Source organism: Gambusia affinis, linkage group LG23 (genome assembly GCF_019740435.1).
Source record: "Gambusia affinis linkage group LG23, SWU_Gaff_1.0, whole genome shotgun sequence".
Classification (NCBI taxonomy): domain Eukaryota; kingdom Metazoa; phylum Chordata; class Actinopteri; order Cyprinodontiformes; family Poeciliidae; genus Gambusia; species Gambusia affinis.
This window is the reverse complement of record NC_057890.1, coordinates 3,815,339-3,839,011: the sequence shown is the minus strand read 5'-3', so window position 1 is coordinate 3,839,011 and position 23,673 is coordinate 3,815,339. Positions and strand designations below refer to the sequence as shown.

The window sequence follows — 23,673 nt, the reverse complement described above, 5'->3', positions numbered from 1 at the left end:
TTTTTCTTAGCTTTATTCCTGATTCAAATGTTTGGTATTTGTTTTAAATCTTAGCTCAAAATCATCTTTAAACTTCTGCTTGATTTTTGTTTTGTTTTTTTTGTTGCGTTTTCCGCAGGAAACTGTAACAATCCAACTGTCATGTTGTTGGTTGTGTAGAGTAAATTGATGAATATTTAACGGAAAAATAATTTTAAAAAAGCTTTCAAAAATCAACAGAACACAGGGAGCCAGAGCAGAACAAAAAAACCAAAAACCCAAAAAAACAGGAACTTGTTGAATCCAAACAGTTATTGATCAAACATGTAGCATAACTGCATTGTCTTAGACCCAGTAAAAGTTTAGTGAATTTCTGAACTTTTTCACATTAGCATCCTTTAGCTGTAGCTAGAGCTTTCAGTGAGGTTACAAAGAATCATGAGGGTCCATATCTATAAATTCGTTTGAGAGTGGATCAGGATGTTTTTCCAGATTTATTCAGAAATGAAGTGGAAATTCTAAAATGTAGAAAAAACCCCCCAAAACAATAAAGCAAAGATATTTAAGACAGAGAGGATTGGAACGTCTTTGTTAGAGAAACATTTAGAGAAACTGAACAGAATTGTCTCCATAACAACAGGACAGGAAATGCCACATGAAAAGGTGCTGCGTGTTTCATTGTCACATGGAAATCTCAACTTTCTAAAGTAATCAGTATTTTCGAAGTGAAACTAATTGTAGGGCACTTCACGTGTACAAGCTCTAAACTTTCTTCTAGCTTAAGACAAAATTTGCCTCTTTGCCTCAGATAACTTACGTAACACCTACCAAACTGGCGCCGGAACCCAACACCATCAGTCCGTTGCGTCCCACTGAGCCAGCCAGCACCTGCTCCTTCCACTCTGCGTCTCCTGAAAACGCTGCAGAGGTCAACTTGTTGAAGGAGTCCATCGCCTGGCCTGAAACGCCGTCTGTACCACCTGACTTTTCCCTGAATGACACCAGTGATCCGGCTCACAGCACCTTCACCATTCTCCCACGGAGAGGAGGGGGAAGTTGGCACGTCGGGGATCAGCTGGAGGTTCTGATCAAAATCTCTGACTTCCACGGTCGCCCCAGGAAGACTGGGGGAGACTTGTTTTACGCTCGGCTGCAGAACCGTGCCGTCTTTGCAGGCGCGGCGGGGAAAGTGTTGGATCACCGCAACGGCTCCTACACCGCTGTGTTCTCTTTGCTCTGGGATGGAAACGCAGAAGTTGAGGTAAGACTTAATTATTAATTCATTTATAATAATGTTTGGTTTAGTATCTGTGTTTTGTTCTGTCTTTGCTCCTAAAAGGTGTCCTTGGTTCACCCCAGTGAGGCAATCACAGTCTTGGCAAAAGTGACCCAAGAGTATCCAGACAGAGCATATTTTCTTAGCGTCTTTCGCTCAGGCTCCATCACAGAGACGGTTAGATGCAATGTATGCCTCAAGGGTCCCAAAGAGAAGCTATGCAACTACACTGACCTCCACACGGGTGAGCCCTGGTTCTGCTACAAGCCAAAGAAACTGACCTGCGACAACAGGATCACCCACTCCAAAGGAGGATTCAGTTTCAAACCAGAATCCAAGGAGAATCAGCTCTTTCAGCGGTGAGTGCATCGTTACGTTTGTTCTCAACCACTCTGGTTCTGCTCTGCAGAAACCTCTTCAACTTGGCAAACACATTCTGTTTTCCTTCATCCTAATGAAGCCATCCCTAAGTGGCTCAAAAATAAATCTATATAATCACGATTTATGTGTGGCCTACTCAAAGTTTGGGCTCAAATTCTTTTGAGAGAAGTCTGACAAGACAAAGTGGAACTTTTTGGTTTACATTTTGTCTTTCTATGCATTTTATCCTGTATAAAATGGCCCCAACCAAACGGAGAACGTCTCATCGGGTAAATTTAGGTTTTCAGTTCAATCTTGTACAACTTCTGTACTACGTAGTATTACAATAACGCAAAACATTCCTTACTGAAAAGAGAATGACTTTGAGTCTGAAAGACCTCAGGCATTAATGGAAGTTTAAAAAATCTGTGTGTGAGAAAAATGCCAAAAACAGAAGAAGAAAGAAGGCTCCATCTCTCTGCACGTCAGTAGCGAGACGTGGTGCTGGATATAGATTGTGTTTAGCACCAGTAGACTTCATCAAAAGAGAGGTATGTTGGTTTCTGGACTGTCACGCTCAGGTTTTGTAAACTCCTCTTGAACTGACTTTGGTGTCAACATGAAAGTCTCCATTCCGTCATTTGGACCTTCCAGCATCAAGATTTTACCCAAACTTAAAGGTAAAAGCCTCTATTTACGTCCATCATACAAGACTGATCAGCCGTCATTGTCAAAATATCCTTTTTTGTCTTTTGTTTCTATATGTGAAGGTTTGATGACTAATTTCATTGTGTTTGTATGGCACGTTTCAGCAACAAAGCAGTTCAAAGTCCTTATGAAAACCTTAAAAAACCCCACAAAAAACAAAACCGAGTCTGTAGTAAATTTGCTGGACTAATAAAGGTTAGAGTTGAAATGACACCAAACTCCTTCCACTGCAAGTGTAGCATTCATTTTTCTGGTAAAAAGGAGTTGTTCCCATGAAATCCTAGAGGAATAGTTTTGCTTTATGACTGAGACAACCAGATTTCCACAAAAGCAAATACGTATGGTCCAACCATGGCAGGTTGAAACTCTAGCCGCTCTCATCCAGCGACAGATACAGAACAACTCTTAACCAGTCCGTCCATCCAGAAGAAATCAACAGCGAGAGTGTCAAGGCAGCGAGGTTATTTATTAACCACCAGACCCAGTAACAGAAACCAAGGTGGTAGAAGTTACTGGTGAAAGCCAATATTTGCAAAGGTTATTGGTGAATAGTTACAATCAGTGACAAAAGGAGTTTTAACCTCCCTGTTTACCTTCCAGATGGGACCAATGAAATTGTGAAGACTAATCCTGCTGGTTATTACTACCAGGGAGCGTGGCAAGCGCTAGACGGCACCACAGTCCGTCAGTTTAACAACGCCTCGGCGAGAACCCAGTGTCTGAAAGGGAAAGTGGTCCACCTCTATGGAGACTCCACTGTCAGACAATTTTTTGAATTTTTAATTGAAAACACCCCAGGTAGACGCGTGGCAGAAATGTCCGGCAACGGCTGAGACTGCTTCATGCCGCAGTCTGATCTTTTCTCTCCTATAATTTCAGATCTCAAGATATTTGACCTGAAAAGTCCTGGGAAGGCAGGACCTTACATGGCCTTGGATCACAAGAACAACATCTTACTGACGTACCGATGCCATGGCACCCCCATCCTTTACACTCCCATGCTGGCCATTGAGACACGTCACATTGCCACCGAGTTGAGAACCGTGGCCGGAGGCCCGGACACCGTCATAGTGATTAGCGTCTGGGCACACTTCACCTCTTTCCCTATTGAGGTCTACATCCGACGTCTGCTAAACATAAAGAGGGCGGTGGTGGAGCTGCTGACCAGAGCTCCAGGCACACTGGTCATCATCAGGACTTCTAATCCCAAAGAGTCCGTTCTCAGGGAGATATGGACTAGCAGTGACTGGTATGCCCTGCAGTGTTATAAGGTCCTAAGGGAAATATTCAAAGGGGTGAACGTCCAGCTGCTGGACGCCTGGGAGATGTGCTTGGCCCACCAGCTGCCCCACAGCCTCCACCCACAGACTCCCATAGTAAAGAATATGATCGATGTTGTTTTGTCCCACACCTGTCCCCTTGGTGGAAAGTCTAAAGGTGCAACAAAGCAGTAAGAAAAACAACGAAGTGACAAATGGGACTGAAATAAAAAGGAGGCTACTCTACTCACACCTTGAGGTCTCGTACAAAAGACGTGAACATTTCTGTACTTGCTTACATTTCTAAGGATAAATATTAATTTGCACTTATCATTTGTTGGCTTACACTGGTGACGTTTGCTGTTGCTTGCGTATGTACGCCCCCTCCATGTCAGCTATATGCTACGGGGTAGCCGTTGTCTACACGTCCCTGTTCTCGTTTAGAACAGAACACTTAGTCGCTGTTAACCACAGCTGTGTTTGCTTGGGTGTTTTGACCGCACTTGCTTTCGGCCTCCTTTTGTAGAAATTTCAGATCCGTTTCGCTTAAATGGATCCTGAGCTCACGACGTAGCAGAAAGAAGTGCATGTTGTACGCTCCTAAACATCAGAGGAAATAAATCTGAAAAGTCCTGTGGGAAATCTTCCACCTGCAACCTCAGCGTAGGAGTGTTGCGAGATGTTTTGCCTACCTGGTTTGGACGCACACACACTAGTTTAGCATTTGACGACAAGTGGTCAGTGGAGCGTAACAAAACAAAGACCATCCAGGCGATTGCAATCAGGTATGAGGTCGGACCTGTGTTTATGTAAATCACAAGGATGACCTTATCTTTAAACATGCAGTTGCCATCGATGATCTTTTAGCATTTTTTTTTTTTTCTTGTTCGAAGCTACTTCAGTAAGATCAGTTCTTAAGTGTTCATCGGCGCCACTGATTTTCTCTTCTTGGGAGAAAAGGTTTTGAACCCACAGCATCTGATTGGAGACAGCTGAAGACAGAAAATGTTTCCTTAAATGCTCAGATAATGGTACTGATGGAAAACAGGAAGAGAGATCAAGATCACATTAACGAACTCACTGAGCAATTGTCTAAGGCCAGAAGAGAGGCCATCATTGAGAGGTTAGAACAAGAGGATTTGAAGGAATCCCAAAATAACAAACAGGCAAAGGTAAAAGATAACATTGCTGTAGTGAGACCTAATGTCGAAGCCAACACAAATGCACTAACTAAAAATAGAAAAATAACTTATCTACCATCCCTTGAATCAACCCTCCAGCCAGTCAAATCGAAGGTAGATTCTAATCAAAGAACTTTGACTCAAATTAGACAAATGAGTAGAGAGGAGAGAGTCAAGTCAGCACCAGATTTAAAAAACAACCAAACTACACAACTGAAGCCAAAACCCCCAAGCCAAAGGAACCCTGAAAGGTCTTCATTTACACTGGAGAATCTGAGGGGAGAAAAAATATAGCAGTCAACCCGGAGGGACATGAGAACACTCAAGTTCCCTCATTAGAGGTGAAAGGAAACAATATATCATGAGGTGAGTTTGTGAGCATCACATACAAGAGGCATGTACACCTTGGGGCTTGGCTTTAACCCATAATTTAATTATGTTAATTCAAAGACATTTTTTTAAAGTTACATTACATTAAGTATTTTAAGACATGACTGGGTGAAAGGGTAAAAAGAAACCTCAACAATTAGAAAAGGTACAACAGAACTGTATTTTCAAAACCCAGCCACCTCACTATATTTTCATGCTGTAGTTTTTACAGCCATTTGTTACAGTGCAATTCTTAAATGCCAATAGTGCCGACAGATATATAACAGATATCTGTAGTTTAATGTGTAACTAAAACTGCTTTGAAGTTTTCCCAGGCGCAAAACAGTGATGTCACGTGATCTTCCAAAATCTCGCGTGATCTCCTGATCTCGCTAGACCCTCTTCAGACTGAGATGAATCTGACTAAATTGAATCACCTTGTCTCAACTTGAATAACATATATTCAAAAAAACGATTGTCTCGCATGAACTCGCGTGATATCCCGTGATCTCACTGGTCGTCTTCAGTCTGACTAGAATGAATCATGTTATCTCAACATGATTAAATTTCATAAACGTGAAGTTGTTGAATTTCTTGTTTATCCAACATGATTGTATCACGTTTTTGTTTGAAACACGAAATTGTTTAGTTAAAAGTACATGATATTCTTTTGATAATGTGATAAACCCCTGAGTTCATTTTCTTCAATGTGGTTCATTTTCAAGCATTTCTTCCTTGTACAAATTAAAATCAAAATGAATTAAAAGCATTATTTTCTTGAGTTCAGATGGTAACGAGTTTCATCATTTGACATGTTTGACAAAAATAGATGACTGACCAAAAGATTGTTTTGCATTTTTCTGCCAAAACCCACCCTGCTTCCTGCAGCCGCTGCTCTTTGTATTTACTAATCCTGGGATTATTTCCAGGGATGTAGCTGTTTACACATGGCTGTTGATGTGCTACCAGCAAGGCAGTTCATTAGCTTTAGCCTTTTAGCTTAAATAAGCTATTAGCTATTTTTTTTACTTATTAGCCATGTTTAGTATTCTGAATGGAGTAAGTAAATTACAGAGAACATTCTAATGTTCTCTGTACCCCACATGCTACTGACATTCACGCTAACATTAGCATTTTTGCTCATTTTAGCTTATACACATACTTTATCATACTGAATGGTGCATGTCCAGTTTATTTAACATTCTTGTGATTCTCCACATGCTATTGATTACATTGCAGCTTTCTTTAGCATTGATGCTAATTTTTAGCATCAGAACACAGGGTCCAAACCGACGGGCACACTTTGGCAGGCCCCAGTTAAATTTCTTCAGGAATTTTCTAGTTTCATTACTACATTTTTTATTTTTTATTTTTTTTTCGCTAGGGGCTCTTTTGTGGGCTCTAGTGTCCCTTATTCGAAAGTAGGCTGACAGGAAAGGGGGAGGGAGAGGGGGGAAGACATGCGGCAAACGTCAGCTGGGTCCGGGAATCGAAACCGCGACCGCCGCGTCAAGGACTGAAGGCCTCCAAATGTGGGTCGCGCTATCCCCTACGCCACCACAGCACACCCTTATTACTACATCTCTGACGGGAAATGAGACAGGAGTGGGTGAAAAGATCAAACGTACACATTAAAAAAACAAAGTTTTTATTTACATCTAAATTTCGATATGAATATAGACTTCTTAAACATGAAAGAAGGCTTGGAGACCATTTCATCACACCATCAAATTTCCTCTACCTACTTCTGTATTGCTAATTTTGATTCCATCTATGTAACTGCTGGTTGACGTGTCTTTAATGTGATACAGATGAAGCGTCACCAATCACCAGCGGTTACCCAATTACAGGTCCTATTCTACAACTTTTTTGCTTTTTTAAAGTTCCCTGCTGGAAAACATATGTGGGATAAAACAACATTTAGCATGTTGCTAATTATGGGAGGCTGTGGGTGGAGGTTGTGTGGCAGGTGGTGGGCCAAGGTCATCTCCCAGGCATCCACAAATCGGACATTCGCCCCTTTAAATATTGTCCTGAGTATTTTGTCACGTTGAATTGAAAACCAGTCACTGTTGGTCAGGGTCTCGTAGAGGGTCAGCGCTTTGGGGTTCGCGGTCCTGATGATGACCACGGTACCTGGAGCTCTGTTCAACAGCCGCTCCACTGCCCTCCGTATGCTCAGCAGGCGCCGGATGTAGACCTCAACGGGGAAAGTGCTGAAGTGCGACCAGACTCCGATAACGATAGCCGTGTTTTCGCCTCCAACCACACCATCCAGTTCGTTGGCGATGTATCGTGTCTGACTGACCAGCAAGTTACCGAAACGGATGGGGGGAGCGTGGCAGCGGAACGTCACGAAGGTGTTCTTTGCGTAATTAAAGGCCATGAAAGGTCCTGTCTGCTTTAGGGTTTTCAGGTCAAACTTCTTTAGATCTGGAACCGAGAAAAAGAGCAGATTAGACAGCAGCATGAACTAGTTTCAGTCGTTACTAGACATTTCCGTTGGGCGTCTACCTGGTGCTGCTGAGATTAAATATTCAAACCACTGCCTGATGGTGGAGTCTCCATACAGGTGGAGCACCTTGCCACTCAAACACTGGCTAATTGCTGAGTTGTTAGTAAGCTGGTGAACTGTGGTACCATCTAGTGCTCGCCAAATACCCTGGTAATAATAACCAGCAGGTTGAGCGATCACATCTCCACCTAAAGTCAGAAAGAAAATTAAAAAGATGAATCTTTAAAAAAAAAAATCAAGGCAAAAAACAATATTTTTAAAGACTGTTTCTTATAGTGTTTTTGCACAAATAGATCAAATTTACCTGATGTGTTTGTGGAAACTGTTTCATTCAGAACTGGAAGAAAATGTTTTTTAACATTTAGTGACTTCATCATTATTAGTATTATTCTTATTATTTCAGCTTAAAACTATTCTACAGTTGTTATGGCTCATAATAAACACATGTTTATGGAAAATTAGGAGAAACACAAATACGCCACTCTAATCACAGACAGAACAGGTTCGGTGAGATGCAGGTTGAGACTCCAGTGGGAGCCCTGAGTCCCGACTAAAGATGTCTAAGTAACATCTTGCAACAAGGTAAACAGGCTAAACTCAAATCTGAATTTTTCAAACGCAGTCAGCCAGAGAGTCGATTCCAGGTAGAGACAATTACGTCTCTACTTTATTCTAAGAGATCATATACTGTAAGGTGCTATGAGAAAGCCAGAATATTGTATCAGATGGAATAAATTCTTATTTCCCGTCCTGTAATTTGTCAAGCAAACCGTTGCCTTGTTGTAAACTTTTACCTTTTAGTTTGGGTAAAATAGTGATGTTTGAAGGGCCTGATGACGGAATTAAGACTTTCATGTTGACACCACTACAGCACACAACAGAAAACATGTTTAGCAACATCATGTACATCATGCATTTAATAATATATTTACTATAACTGCAAGTTTATTTGTAAAATATATATATATGTATATATAGATATTTTGCAATAGTTGAGTTCCTAACATTACCTTTGAAAGAGCTTTTCCTCCATCGGCTTTAGTTTCAGTCCGAATCCTCCAAATGAGTGAATGGTCCTGTGTTCACATTTGAGTTTCTTTGGCTTGTAGCAGAACCAGGGCTCACCGGTGTGCAGGTCGGTGAAGTTGCACAGCCGTTCTGGAGGCGCCTTGAGGCACACGTTACAAGCAGTGGATTCGGTGACTGAACCAGAGCGGAAGATGCTTTTTAAAGAAACTCTGCCGGGGTTCTGCTGGGTGATTCTTTCCAGCACAGTGACCGCCTCGCTGGGATGGACCAGGGTGACCTTTTGGAAAAGAACCGGGGGGAAAAAAGCCCTGTGAGATAAAATGAAGTATCTGCAATACTTGTAAATACAATCTTGTGTTTCTGGTTTAGGTACGTAGAATTGTGCTTGTGGTCTGCCACAGGGACAGACACCCCAACTCTCGCGCAATGGCCGCTGGAGAATGGAGAATAGCACATAGTCCCCCAAATATAGTCTGCTTCACATGATGGAGAGATACGTTTTCTTGTGGTTTATGTTGTCTCTTCCTATGTTTATGTTTGTTATTCCCTCTGATCCTAAAATGTTGTAGGTTGGAAATAAAATCCCCCAAACGTGAGATCGTCTGTTTCCTCTTATCGCAAATCATTAAAAAGCTCCATTTAGTTGACAGTAGAGGCACGGATAGTTAGGACACGTTACTGGCACGCTCATCGAGAAATGTTTCAGTCTCACCTCAACACGCGCGCTTCCTTCCCAGAGTAAAGAGAACACAGCCGTGTAAGAGCCATTGCGATGATCCAACACTCGCCCTGCAACGCCCGCGAAAAGAGTCGGGCTGTGCAGCCGAGCGAGCAGAACATCTCCCCCCGACGACTTGGGGCGGCCGTGGAAGTCAGCGATTTGTATCAGAACCTCCAGCTGATCCCCTACTCGCCAACTTCCACCGCCGTTTCGTGGCAGGACGGTGCAGGTGCTGTGAGCTGGATCGCTGGTGTCATGCAGAGAGAAGTTAGACGGGAGAGAAGGTGTTTCGGGCCAGGCGATGGACTCCTTCAACTGTTGTACCTCCAGAGCGTCCTCCGGTAACACAGAGTGGTAGGAGCAGACGCTGGCGGGCTCAGGAGGCTCAGTGGGACGTTTTGACGTCGTGGTGTTGGGTGTTGAAGCCTTCGTGGTGGGGACGTTCATCTTTAACTGGAGGAAAGTTTAGAGACCAGAAAACTTTATCAAGAGTAATGAGGAAAACACTTGACTTATCCTTGTGTGATTCACTTTTTGAGTAAAACGGTGGCAGCTGTGTTTGCCAGAGTTTTGTTGTAAAAATACAGTAAAATCCATATTTGTACAGTAAAACTGCTGGCTGTATTTTACTTTAAATTAAAGACTTTTTTTTAACAGCGTATAATCAGAGAAGATGGTTTGTTGGCTACACCTTTACTTGTTTATACAATCTTTCTATTGTTTGAAAAGTTGTATTTTTATCAGCCTAATATCCTTAAGCAGTTGGAGTGAGTATTTTAAAGATGACAAATACTCACCAATGATGACCTGCAGGTCATGTGATCAGTGATTTCTTCGCTGTAAAACATGACCCACAAAACGAGGCAGGCCAAGAACAGGAAGATCCAACCGTACTTCAGAGGAAAACGTTTTCTGAACGTCTGGCCTTCCATGACAAATGATGACTTTCCCTGTGGCAAAAGACAAAATCAAAAACAAAAACAAAACAAACAAACAAAAAAAAAAATACCCGCTAAGGTTTCTGATTGTCAAGTCTGAAGTTTTTTTTGTATTTTTTTTTTTATTAAATGAACAATTTATCTTTCTTTTATTCATCATTTGAGAATAAATTAAAGAAAGCTTGTTGGGGGATGACGTTTACCTTTCTCCTTTCCAGCTGCCTCGAACTGCTAGTATGAAGTTATATTTAGTTTACTTAAATACCTAAACAACCCACTCGTCACAAGTTTAATGTCAGCGAAAAATGTTCAAATGTTTGTTTCATTTAATTTTTGTCGTTGTCTATTTTGACCACCAGGGGAACGGCGTCTGAAAAAAGTTCGGATAAAATGAAAAGTGATGTTTTTCATGTGAACTTCTGTGCAACTTATGAGCCAATTAAGAAGCGAGACAAAACTCTTACAAATCTATAACATAATAATAATAATAATAATAATAATAATAATAATAATAATAATAATAATAATAATAATAATAATAATAATAATAAAAAATCTGTTTTACTTTAAGGGAAATCTCAAGGTTCACACAGTGCGTGCAGCTGCGGGCGCCCTGTACTAATTATAAGTCCAAAATACGCACAATATAACTATACTGAGGATAGATGTATATGACAAAAACCATAACTGGTCAAATATTTTAAAAATTAAAAAAATAAATAAAAAATAAACAAATGAAAACACCACAAATTAACTTTAACGTGCTTGTTATTTAGCAGACAAACAGAGACGTGAAATCCATGGCCCCCTGCCCACCAAACATTACCACCAAACAAAAACATAATCCAAAATATCATCCAAGATACACACAAGATATGTGTTTTCTAGAAAAAAATAATATTTATTTAAGCAAGCAAGTTCTTATCATTGTCTGTTTTAGGTCATTAAAAAAAAAAAACGTTAAATGTGACCAGGGCTGTTTCAAGATTTTATGAGGCCTGAAGCAGAATATAATTTAACTGCCGCTTCCTATGAGTTCCCCTACAGCAGGGCGTTAGATCTCTTTCAATAAATCCATAAAAACATTCAGGTTGCAAACTGTGCCATAAAAACACTGCAGTAGAGTTGTAATTTAAGTTGTAAAATGTGAATATAGTGAAAGGTTTTCAAAAGAAAAAAAACACTCAGTTTGAAATTGTCATCATTAAACCATGTTATTGTTTTACTGGCGTCCAGTAGACATGCTGGAAGTGAAACATCACACACACACATACAAACACAATTATTCTGGTATAATAGGCATATAAAGCTCTAAAAGTCTTGCAGCACACACTCTGCAGTATGACACAAACTGCACACATTTCTCACACGCATATTCTCACAACTATGTTCCAAATACGCAAATATTTATTCACTAAAATGAGTAAATCAGAAGGTTATTCTAGATGCATTTTTACGTTTAGAAATATTTCTTCTTGTATTCTCATTGCATCCAATATGTCAATATTTAAAAATAATGAGCTTTAGCTTTATTTTATGCTAAAAAAAGCAACCTTTTTTGTAGCATGAGTGCTATTAGCTGAACAATTTAACTCAGCAAATTTTAAAAACTCTAAGTTTTAGATGATTGATGTTTTATGTACAAAGAGCAAAAGAAAACGACCAGCTAAGAATAATAACTTTTCTCATCTTTTTTTTTTCCCCGTTTACCTTTGTATTTTTCTCCATCGTCGTCCTCACTTTGTGAAATCCGCAGCGCTGTATGCAGATGCGTGTGTGTGTGTGTTTTCCTGCCTATCTCTTCTCACAAGGTGTAACCAGGAGACGGAGCTATAAAAAAACCAAAAAAAAAAACAAATTTGGACTTTGACTGGATCAACAACTGAAATTGATCAACACCTGGCACAGATGTTCCACTACTTTAATCGTGACTCTACAACACACCATTCAAATTAAGCGGCACATTTCTGTGCTTAAACACTCCTGGTACTGTTGGGAATATTGTCTTTTTCTGAGGGTGGTAGGATACAAAAAAGAAAAAGACTCTTTGTGCTGTTAGATTAAGCCGGCGTGATCTAAGCTCAGACAAATATTTTTATGTTTCATCTTACAATAATAGGATGAGTATTATGTAAAATCAAAAACATACCTAATGTTGTTGCCTTTATTCTGTAATGCATATTTAAGAAATCCTTTAATTGTCTCTCTGATCCATGAGAAGTTCTATCATGAGGTGAAACATTACCTGCTGCCAAAGTTCAATAACCTGTGGTATAAACTTAATCTGGGCTTGTTAACATGTTGGATTAAAGCAAAGAAAAGGTGCAACTTGGCCATTAACATATTTTGGCAAAGTTCTGGTTGAAGTTCCGACGTTATGGGGGAACTTGTTATGGTAAATCTACTTCTGCCAGAAGTAAATCATAACACCTTTTTTCTGACATATTTTGTATCGTTACTGTTGTGTGAATCATTGTTAGTTTACAACCATGACTCCTCATTTGTCCTCTTGATTTCATGACACAGGCAACAGTCTCGCTGCTGTAGTATCCCTCTAAAGAGCCAGTCAAAAATCATCAGTCCTGGTCAAAAGTAATAACAGTTGTGTGATCGTTACTATCATGTTTTTAAGTATGGGAGTTTGTGGGTGGAGACTGTGCGGCAGGTGGTGGGCTACAGACATCTCCCAGGCGTCCACTAGTTTGACTTTTACTCTTTTAAATATTGCCCTGAGGACTTTGTCACGCTGTAGCGAATACCAGTCGCTGTTGGTCAGAGTCTCGTACAGCGTCAACGCTTTGGAGTTCGCAGGCCTGATGATGACAAGAGTATCTGGAGACCTGCTCAACAGCCGCACCACTGCTTTCCGAATGTTCAGCAGACGTCGGACGTAGACCTCAATGGGGAAAGTGCTGAAGTGAGACCAGATACCAATAACTACAACTGCATCCCCAACCACACGGTCCAGTTCGTTGGCAATATAACGGAGATTACTGATAGGGAGGATGCGGAAACGGACAGGAGGGCCGTGGCTGCGGAATGTCAATAAATTGTTGTTTGTCTAATCCAAAGCCAGGAACGGTCCGGTTTGATTGGAACTCTGCAGGTCAAACTCCTTGAGATCTGAGGTGAAGAGAACAGAAGAGGCAGCAATGTGAACCAGTTTAAACCCTAATGTCAGACATTTGTAATGGATACATACCTGGTAGCGATTGGTTTAAATATTCAAACCACTGTCTAATGGTGGAGTCTCCATACAGGTGGAGTGCTTTGTCTTTCAGACACCGGCTGATTGCTGTGATGGTGTTAAACTGGTGAACTGTGGTGCCAGCTAGTGACCGCCAAGCACCCTGGTAGTAACAACCAGAGGGGCTAGACTCCATAAATGTTTCTTACTCCACCAGGAAAGTCCCAAGGGAAGTTGAAATCTAAATTTATAGAAGGCAAAAAACAAAGAATAATTATAAACATGATTTAAATATTCCTACATGTTGTCAAATTGTCAGAAGACTGGATGTTTGCAGCATCCAGCATAACTTTTTATAACCTTACTTGATCTGTAAAAGTAATCAAATTGACTCAGAACTGGAAGAAGTAGAAATAATTGGAAGTAGGTAGATTAATTAGTTTTTGGTCGCAGATTAATACTCATTATGGACAATCTGCAGGCAGACGAGTTCACCTAACTTTTTTTTCCCTTATGCCATGCCTGTCATGTACTCAGCAGTACTGATATTACAAAGGTGGCGGTAAAAATGTTATACCTTGGATGTGTGCCGGTCCTGAAGCTGGAATGGAAACCTTCAGGTTGACACCACTAACACAAAGATGACAAAACATGTCACACATTCAGCTAAATAGACAAAAACTCTTTGTTTAAACTTTAGAAAAGTCAAACAAATGTTTACTAGAAGTTTTTTTTTGTACAAGTCAGATTGAACTAGACGGCAGTTGCCCAAACTGGCAAAATTGTCCTGGGACGTTAAGACTATTAGGTTTCATTTGTGTTTGACCTTTGATCACTTCCATGTAATTTATGCTTGTGTTAGGTATATTATTATTAATATGCCTTACTGTCTGTAGATTCATTAATACTATTTTGAAGGGGTATCTGTTTATTCCTTTGAGTTTAGATTTACTTATTTATTCTTGCTGTTGTTTCTTGTGTTTTTGAATATAAAGCTTATTTGTCAGATGTTTTCCTTTGGTGCCAAATCCTCTGACTCCCTGTTCTTTCCCTACTGTGTTTATTCATCATCCATCTTTTGTCTCTGTTTGTTTGCCTTCTCTCACAGCTGCATCCTGTTTCCAATCAGCCATCTGTCTCAGTAATAAAACTCCTTTGTATTTGAGTTTCATTGTTGTTCATGTGGAATTAAAGCACCCTAAGCAACGGTATTGTAGATAGGGTGAGTTAAACCTGTGGTTACACCTCAGTCCAGTTGGTGGCAGTAACACACAAAGCTTGTAAGCTGCCAATAAAATGCTACGGACGAAGAAGAAGATTGTTTTTCATTGGATCCTCTACGTCGGTCGCGTGCCTAGCTCTCAATCTCAGCTTCATGTCCTGTTCCTGTTTTGTAAGTTGTTTTCTTTTTTGTTCTTCATATTTTTCGGTAAAGCTTCTCAGCCTACCGAGGTCTTGTTTGTCATTTTGGTCCAGTTTTAAACCCACATTTTATGGCCTAAATTACGCCAGACTAAATGCATTTCCATGACAACCGGACTCTAAATTTTGCCAATTTTCCGCTTATGGCTAGTGCCAGTGGCAACATCAGGTTTTTTATTGAGTGACTCACGTCACTTTTAGGCGCGTCCAGAAACCCCCCCCCCCAAAAAACCAAACAAACAACAAAAAACGTATAATCGTAGCGCCAACACTTTTTAAAAAAATCAAAATTCGAAATAGCCGTGTCTTCATTATGCAAATTTATATTCGAAATGTCAAATTGTGCACTTATAATGGAAATGCACCTATTGTCTGTAAAACCGTGTATTTTCAGATAACGTCAATTTGTGAAGCTCATTGCATTTCTCTTAATAGACGTATGTTGAGTCGAGAAGAACATACGTTCTTCTTATTATTATGGAAAAATAATAACAATGAAATAAAATCTAAATTTTTTATATTTGTAATTTATATTTGCGTGTGCATATCTGGACCAGTATGTATAAATTTTAACATTTGGCTTACCTTTGAAAGAGCTTTTCCTCCCTTGGCCTTAGATATACTCTGAATCAGTGATGGGATTTTCGGCTCCTTTTCGAGATGCGGCTATAATGGCTCTTAAGGTGGAGAGCCGGCTCTTTCGGCTTCCTAACGGCTCCCCATATATATTTTTGACATTATTAATTAATTCATAGCTTAAACCTAATTTTATAATATTTTGTTTCATTATTGACATTGTTAAGCACTTATGATGAGTAAAAATGCCACATAACAATGCTTTATAAATAAACCTTTTATTATAACCAATTAAATTATCACAAAATAGCACCACTTCCACAAAAATAACTTAAAACAAATTAAACTGTTAAATATAAATACAAACACCCACCGCAATACGAAAAAGTATCAAACAGCTTCATAACAGAAAAGGTGCCACAATACAAATATCAAATACAGTGCTATTAAATTAAAGTATAAAACTATGAAAGATAAAAAAAAACACGTGAACAACACAAGTTTTGAACCACTAGAGATGAAGAACTCGCTGTATTAAATCACTTGACCGCTGTACGTAAACACCTGCTGACGAACGCTATACAGCTTGGCCAATTGCCTGCCGTTTCCACAAAAAAGTGAAGATAAACTTTTTTTTCAGTGTTTTCCCGCCACATTATTAATTGAAACTTTGTGTGATTGGTCAGATGTGTGGAGCACACGCTTGACATGAGGGCAGTGGACCGACCAAGGGAAAAAAACTCTCCGCTCTAGCACTGGCAGAAGAGCAAAACGCGCAAGGAGAGAGAGAAGAGGAAGGAGAGGGGGGGGGGGCAGCGAGGCACCGCAGGACAAAAAAAAAACGATGTGGGGAAAAACTGTCGGCTCTGCCACTTGCAGAGCACAAGCACAACGACAGGGAGGCGGAGAGACAGTGATATACTGTAGAAAAAAACCCGGCTCTCAAATAGGATCCTAAAACGGCTCCTATTGTGGAGCCGGTTCCAATCGTTCACTTCAAAGAGTCGGCTCTTAGAGCCGGATCGTTCGCGACAGACTCATCACTACTCTGAATCCTCCTTTGGAGTGGGTGATCCTGGCATCAGCTCAAATTCTTTGGCTTGTTACAGAACCAGGGCTCACCTGTGCTCAGATCACTGTAGTTGCACAACCTCCGACTTGAATTGATGCATATGGACTGAAATGCTTCATGCACTGAACCCAAACGGGAGAAAAAACAACTGGGGAAATGGATTCTGTCAGGCTGCTCCTGGGTCAGTCTTTCCAGCACGGCCACTCCCTCGCTAGGGTGGACCAAGGTCACCCTGCAGAAATGAGAAGAAACATTACCAAAAGCATTAATGGTTATTTATCAGAAAAACAAAATGATGTTCCAGAATACTTAAACATTTCCACACATTAAAGTACAGGTCAACACAATTGCTTCATTTCATACAGAAGAATGCAGCAAGTTTTCAGTGTGTTTTTTTTTTTTTTTTAAATTTGACATTAAAAAAAAGAGCTTGTAGAGTGTTTTTAACACATATTATCTATGCTAATAGCTGCTTTGGAGGTTTAAAGACTATATGAAAACACATTTCCCAGTTTGTTAAGCCATTCCTGTTTTAACAGTAGTACAACATCTCGGCACATTTTTTTTTTAATCAGCTATAAAATTGCCTTTTAATTATTTTACATTTTGGGTAAAAATCGTGAATGTTTATTTATAATAGTGTCGACTTCAAGCAGAACATTTTGTCCTGTAGATGTGTTGAGTTTGACCTCTAACCAATTAGTGTCCAGACAATTTAAGTTCTCTATTTAACTGAGTCTGAGATCAGCGTCACAAATATGAGAGGCCTTAATTTTTTACTGAGACCAGCAGGGGGCACTGTAGATACTTTAAAAAGAATGTCTTGTCTGACATTTTCCAAACTGGACGGCTGCGAATGGTAAGCGGATGAAAAGTCTTGCATCACTGTGATTTTATGATTTCACAAAGTTCCTCGCTGACGGTTCACTGTTTTTCCTCCAGCGGTTATTTTTTTCAAAACCCCAACCGGTTTTGTGGCAGGTTAGATTTGTGTAAGAATATTGATGCACACAACAGGCCATCTCATCCTATACCGCAAAAGCTTCTTCTTCTGCGGTATTGTTTGTTAAACCAAACAGATACGTACAATGTAAAAAGAACAGCATGTAAAAAATCTCTCTATATTCTGCTGTCATGTCAACCGATACACATCGCCATCAACAACAACCAATCAGGACCAGGAGGAGGGTCTCAGTGCTGTCAATCACTCTCCTGCACGTGCTGCTCACAAGCTCCCTCTTTGTCATTGCTGTCACCAAAACAGAGCCGGTCATGAATGCTAACGCTAGTTAGCATAGTCACAGATGACGGCAGATTGACAGCTGTCCTGTGAAGGTAAGTTGCTTCTCCAACATTAGCGCATTTGTCAGAGCATAGATGGGCATGACTGTCAGCGCTAAGACCCGCCTCCTGGTTTTGATTGGTTGTCTTTGACCATTTTTTCAGACCGTACTGAGATGAAGGAGGCAGAGAAACTTTATTTTTTCCCCCTGACAGATTATCTTATCTCATACCGTCGCAACATGATGAATGTTTTAACAAATATGTTAATAGAAAAACAAACAATTTTTAGGGGGGGAAAAACGTTTAAAGCTAAGGTCCTTGAACCTGTAGTTCTACAAACTTATTCTAACTGAATGACATAGCTGAACATCTGGAATCATCTTCTCTGGCACTTGTTCATCTTTACTGAATCTCCACATTACTGAACCAAGAAAACAGTTTGAGATCCTTAAAACATCACACGTGCAGCCTGAAGTGGTTGAACAGCCAAACGCAGCTCAGCCAACACCCTGACACGAGGCTGGACCACGCAGCGCCTCTAAATGTGGAGCATTAGAAAGGACGGCTGCAGATCTGGGTTATTTCCCCTGAGCTGGAGGTTCTTCCTCAAGGCGAAGAGTTTTCCCCAGCAGTGTATACTCTGCTTTCATGGGGGGTTAGGGTTATTATGTCTTCGCTTGTTTTAGTTGGACGTTTGACCTTGGAGCTGTGAGAAGTGTTGGCGCCTCATCTTGACATAAAAAGAAAAAAAAAAATTCATCCCATCACCTTTTTTTTTATTGTATTGTTTATGCCTCGACACTTTAAAAAAGTATTGTTAATAACTGAAATAATTACGCAACGTTAAGACATCAATTGGGATTAGACTAATGCTAAAGGGAAATTATGGATTAATCATCCTAAGCATTAGTTTATATGAGATTTGTAGTTCATTAGTTTTCAGTTCTTTGCTTTTATTTAGCAGACTTTCCTCCAAATGCTTCTTTAAAACTATATAAGTTTAGCCAATCTGTTTGTATGTTGAAATGATCACTTTAAATGATATAGCCCTTCCACAATTAGCCTCAGAAACCCTTCAATAGACATATTTTAATGGATGCTTTTGTTTTAACTTTTAGTAACTTCAAAGTGGGATCATGTTTGTAACTGCAACTCAAGAATGGTCCAGTCAGTCTGAAAACTTTGTCATTAAATGAATTATACTGAGAATAACGTGGAAAATTTGGATTCTTGTTCATTTCTCAAAGACAAGAACTCTCAAGTGAGTGAGCAACTTTGATTTAGCCAAAAAAAACCAAATCTGGCTTCCCTTTATAATTTAATCATTATTATAGGAACCAAAATCTTTTCTTGTTGTTTCAGAATATAGATAAATAATGACTTACGAACTTCTGTGTTGCTTAAGAGCTTCAAATGGAATCTCCAACAAACTGGACACTAATCCCAGTGTGTTCACTGCGACATTACCAAAACTGCGTGAAGCAGCCACGCCTGCGGTCACGCGCAAAAGAACAGCATTATCGTCCACCGCGTGGAAAGAGCGCGAGCTCAGATGGAAGCGAGGGAGTTGAGGTGAACGCGTGTCCCCGCGTGCTGTGCGCGTCGCAGTGTGGGGAGGGGTTCAAAGCGAAAGGCGGTGCGGGAGCGTCGCCTCGCCCGGCGGAGCCGCGCGTAATGCTGTGCGGGCTCCGCGGAGGAGGATGCTGGATCATGAAGCGGCGGCCGACATGCGGCTGGTCCAGCAGATCGGCGCGAGCATGAAGATCCAGGGCGGCGGCGGCGGCGGCGAGCACGTCGGTTGCAGCAAGGTCGGAGACGGCCAGGAGGGCCAGGTCGTGTGCTTGCAATGCCAGGATGAGGTGGTGCGGGTCTGCCCGGGCAGCCCGCGCAGTCCCCGCCGCACCTTCACCACGCGCCTCTCCTCCGGGTCCGCAGGTATATATATAAAAAAAGTCTAGATCCTGTGCAGCATCTAGACTTTGATATGATGTTTTACAACTATTACCTTCACTGAAAATCTAAAGCATAGGTTCAAAAGTAGTGGGACAACTCAGGTTTATACGCAGCTACACATTCACTCTAATGTCTAAAAAAAAACAAAAAAACCCAATTATCTAGAGTTTGGTTGTTCTCACTGAGCATTTTGCCGTGATGTTGTTCATTCATTATGTGATGAATTATGGATGTTAGGCTTTCCTGCTGACTTCCAACAGCTTTGAAAATAAATTACATCTGCAGGTCTATCTTGAAAAGTGGAGTCAATTGTAATTGCTTCCGCTGGAAAAAAAAAAGAAAAAAGAAAAGAGCCAGTCAGTGATAAACAGCCTCAGTGCCCGCTGTTCTGTTTGGATGCAGCTGTTGGTGTAAGATTAGAGAATTGGAACAGGAAGTGATTTTGAAAGGAACTTTTTATTTATCTTTTTAATAAGCAGAAACATCTGTTGATCACTCTGTCCCAAGCAGAAATGTAAGGAAGCATCTGAAATACTCTCCGGTTTGTAAAGAACAAACTTATTTGATTTATTTTTATGGGTTATTCCAGGAAACATATATTGTCCAATCCGCCTATGGGTAGATGTGACGTCATGATTTTGGATTATTGGTTGAGTGGCATTTGGGCTTCCACAAAGCCATTGTAGATAGAAAGAACGTGTCAATTTCCTCCAAAAACTCAGAAAAACCTTGATTGATTAAGAAATTTACTAGAAATGTTCTAAGATAAAAAAATGTTTGATTTCTGGAGATTTTCTGATTTTGAAAAGTTTCAAAACTCAGAAAATTCCAAGTTTTTTTTTTCTTGAAAATTTCTGATATGTCAAAAAAAAAAAAAATTTACCAGAAAATTTTCAAATGTTGAAACTCACAAATTTCCAAGTGTTTTTAATAGAAAATTTCCTAGATTGATCCTAAAATTTGTGAGAAAAAAAGTCTTGTTTTCTCACAAAATTGTGGCTTTTGAAACTCTGAAATTTCAAAATTTTTTCTTAAAAAATTTGGAGATTGGTCTCAACATTTCAGATTTTTTCTCTTGCATGTTTTCAGCTTCTTGAACTCAGAAATTTCCTATTGTTTTTTTTTTTTTTTAGAAATTTCCTGAGATTAATCTCAAAATCTATGACGGCCGTAACACGCTGTCGTAACAAGGCTTTCCTATGGATAATGGAAAACCATAAAAAAGCGGCATTAATTTCAAAAACACACCTTATGTTGCAAGTTTGGCACAGTTTAGACAATTACTAATCTCTGTGAACTTATTCGTCTTACCTGAGATTCCCACATACTTTCTTCAAATTTCCAGAATAAATTCAACCTTGTTGTCTTTTTAAGCGAGCAGCTTATTGACATGAAGACGAATGAGATGGTAGAAATGAACATGATGAACTTCAAGAACAAACTGAGACTGATAAAGATCGACACGAATCAGGATGAGAATCGGGGCAGTGAAGGTGCAGAAAAATATCTGCTATGAAATATAAATCACCCTTCTTATTTCTACCCTCCTATTTTTGACCTTATCTTTGTTTAAGACGTCTGTAAAAGTAAACCTAACATCTGGGTTAAAGGAAAGAATCCAGCAGGTTTGTGATTCGGTTTTTCTTGCGCTGAGACAGATTAATGATCACTGCAGTCTCCCCTGAAAGCTGGTGTTCTACATTAGGGCTGTAGTTTTCAGTGTGGAGGTCATTTTGTTTGTTGACCATAGGATAAATGAATAATGGAATCGTTCTGTTTATTCCTTTAAGTCCACAATAAAAAAATGTCATTTAGATGTTATCCGTTAAAATGACCGGCATTGTGATTAGGTGTGTACGGGAATTGAAAAGCCCCAAGATGATCCGAGATATTGAGTTCAGAGTGAGACGGGGGTGAGATTTTAATTTTTACTTTTAAAGAAAACTTCAAAGATTAAATTTATGCAGCAAAAATGCCTTCATGCCGCAATTTTAGAGATTTTTCCAAAGCCTTTACTGGTGTTTCTTTTCTTATTTCCTAAAGTTTTTCAGATCAGAGCATAGCACTTCAGCTATGCACGGTCTGGTGAACAACATTTCTCATTTCAGAGTTGCTGTTGATAGCCTGCACTGTGATTCTGACGAAACTCAACATACCCGCAAACGTCCTAAACCTTTAATCCCCTGAGTTAACCGATAAATGTCCATCCATCAGCCATTTTATTAGCAATGCTGTCTTGCCTGCTTCTTCATTGTCTGTGCAGTGACGAAGTTGCTTTGTTGCCATTTACCGTTCTTACTGGAAACCCAAAGAACTACAAAGGAAATGATACAGAGCAGTTGGGGCAACTTTTAGTAGTCTGTCTCAAATGCTAGTGCTGGTCTTTGAGAAAGACGAGTACAGGCGACCCCTAGTGACGAGCCGGTGAGCAGCGCTGCACCCCGTGCTGACTAACTGCATCTTAACACATAAAATAAAATAATTTTTTGAGTCGAGCTTTTATTGGGCTGATAGAAAAAAATTGTTTCTGCAAAAGCAACTCAAGTCTATTTTTCCTTTTATTATTCTTTTAAGTGACGTAAGTCCAAAGATGTTATTAAAGCGCAAAACATTTGTAGTAAAGAACTGCTTCTTTCTTTTTCTTTTTTTTCATTTCTGTTTGTTTGACGTCATTGGAAAGCCTTGAATCCACACTTTACTTTCAGAATCTGTAAATGACTCAAAGCAGTAGCAGGGAGATTTTACTGGTGGCTTAAAAAAAATAATAAAAGAATGTGAAATAAAAGACAGCAAAAAAGTTATATTTTTCAAAAAATAATTGTACTGCAGAGAAAAAAAAAGAATAGAGAAAAAGTAAGTATATGTGAAATTTAATGAGCGACTAGAAACTGAAGATTAAATAATTAGCCTGATGTCCAGAGCAATATATATATATATATATATATATATATATATATATATTTTATTTTTATTTTTTTATTTACTGTTTACTCAGTGTTGTCAGCTTTCAGAAGTTGGTTCATAATTAGTTTTGGAAATTAGTGTCAGTTGAACTTGACACCCTCCTTGTGGTGGCTGTGACATATAACACCCCAATAGGAGCTTCACCCTTAAATATAACGCACCAACAACAAATTCTGCACATAGTGTTGATGCTACTGAAACATGTCGCTAAACGCAGCACAAATATATAGTTGATAAAAAATAAAAAAAAACCCACCAAATCCTTATGTTTTTGGGTGACTGTGGCTGTATGGTAGAGTAGTCGTCTTGCAATCAGAAGGTTGTAGGTTCGATTCCAGCTTCCTCCTGCCACATGTCGATGTGCCTCTGGGCAAGGCACTTAACCCCAAATTGCCCACCGATCTGCATATCGGTGTATGAATGGGTGAATGTGACTCTACTGTAAAGCGCTGTGAGTGGTCAAAATGACTGGAAAAGCGCTAAATAAGTTCAGTCCATTTACCATTTACCATTTACGTAATGCTTGTGAATCTGCTTGTGCGGCACAGCTTTCTGCCGTAGCAAGTTAGAAAGGCAACATTAGCTCAAGAATAATCACAAAAAAACCAACATACTTTTTCACGTTGATTCATTATTTCCCCGTGTCTCTCTTTAGTAGTATTGTTGAAGCTATTAAAAATAGTTTTGATAGCCAACATGGTTTGAAAGATTCTTTGATCTATTGTCGTGCTCCTGAGTGGTAAATGTCTTCATAGGACAGTAACACAAGCAGCTTCTGTTTTCAGATGTTATCCCTATGACTTTGTGAGCCCTAATCTCTATTCCTCCATCGCCTCCAAGGTTAAGAATTGTTACTCTCAGTGTAGCTTGACATTGTTCA

General features: G+C 39.8%; 3 protein-coding genes and 1 pseudogene across 7 annotated transcripts in view; 2 read left to right on the top strand and 2 right to left on the bottom strand.

Annotated features, from left to right (window-relative positions):
- Positions 1-5,914, top strand: part of LOC122826290 (NXPE family member 3-like) — a 35,423-nt gene extending 29,509 nt beyond the window's left edge. For all 4 annotated transcript variants that reach the window (XM_044107960.1, XM_044107957.1, XM_044107961.1 and 1 more), the window contains 5 exons: positions 788-1,240; positions 1,319-1,614; positions 2,225-2,295; positions 2,924-3,121; positions 3,203-5,914. In XM_044107960.1, coding sequence (XP_043963895.1) covers positions 788-1,240; positions 1,319-1,614; positions 2,225-2,295; positions 2,924-3,121; positions 3,203-3,777 — 1,593 coding nt within the window. In that variant the 3' untranslated portion in view covers positions 3,778-5,914. The remainder of the gene's footprint in view (positions 1-787; positions 1,241-1,318; positions 1,615-2,224; positions 2,296-2,923; positions 3,122-3,202) is intronic.
- Positions 5,915-6,792: 878 nt separating this feature from the next.
- LOC122826288 (NXPE family member 3-like) lies at positions 6,793-12,328 on the bottom strand. Its single transcript, XM_044107955.1, has 8 exons — positions 12,046-12,328; positions 10,195-10,347; positions 9,389-9,850; positions 8,658-8,953; positions 8,442-8,512; positions 7,952-7,984; positions 7,647-7,835; positions 6,793-7,565 (listed from the first exon to the last, which is right to left on the bottom strand). The coding sequence occupies exons 1-8, from the start codon at positions 12,061-12,063 to the stop codon at positions 6,991-6,993; spliced, it is 1,797 nt and encodes a 598-aa protein (XP_043963890.1). The 5' UTR covers positions 12,064-12,328; the 3' UTR covers positions 6,793-6,990.
- A 573-nt stretch (positions 12,329-12,901) lies between these two features.
- Positions 12,902-19,497, bottom strand: LOC122826802 (annotated as a pseudogene).
- The window catches only part of LOC122826287 (anoctamin-4-like), a 41,594-nt gene continuing 37,355 nt past the window's right edge, over positions 19,435-23,673 (top strand). The window contains exon 1 of one of the 2 annotated variants that reach the window (XM_044107951.1): positions 19,435-19,811. In XM_044107951.1, coding sequence (XP_043963886.1) covers positions 19,577-19,811 — 235 coding nt within the window. In that variant the 5' untranslated portion in view covers positions 19,435-19,576. The remainder of the gene's footprint in view (positions 19,812-23,673) is intronic. The other variant, XM_044107949.1, reaches the window with a different exon arrangement.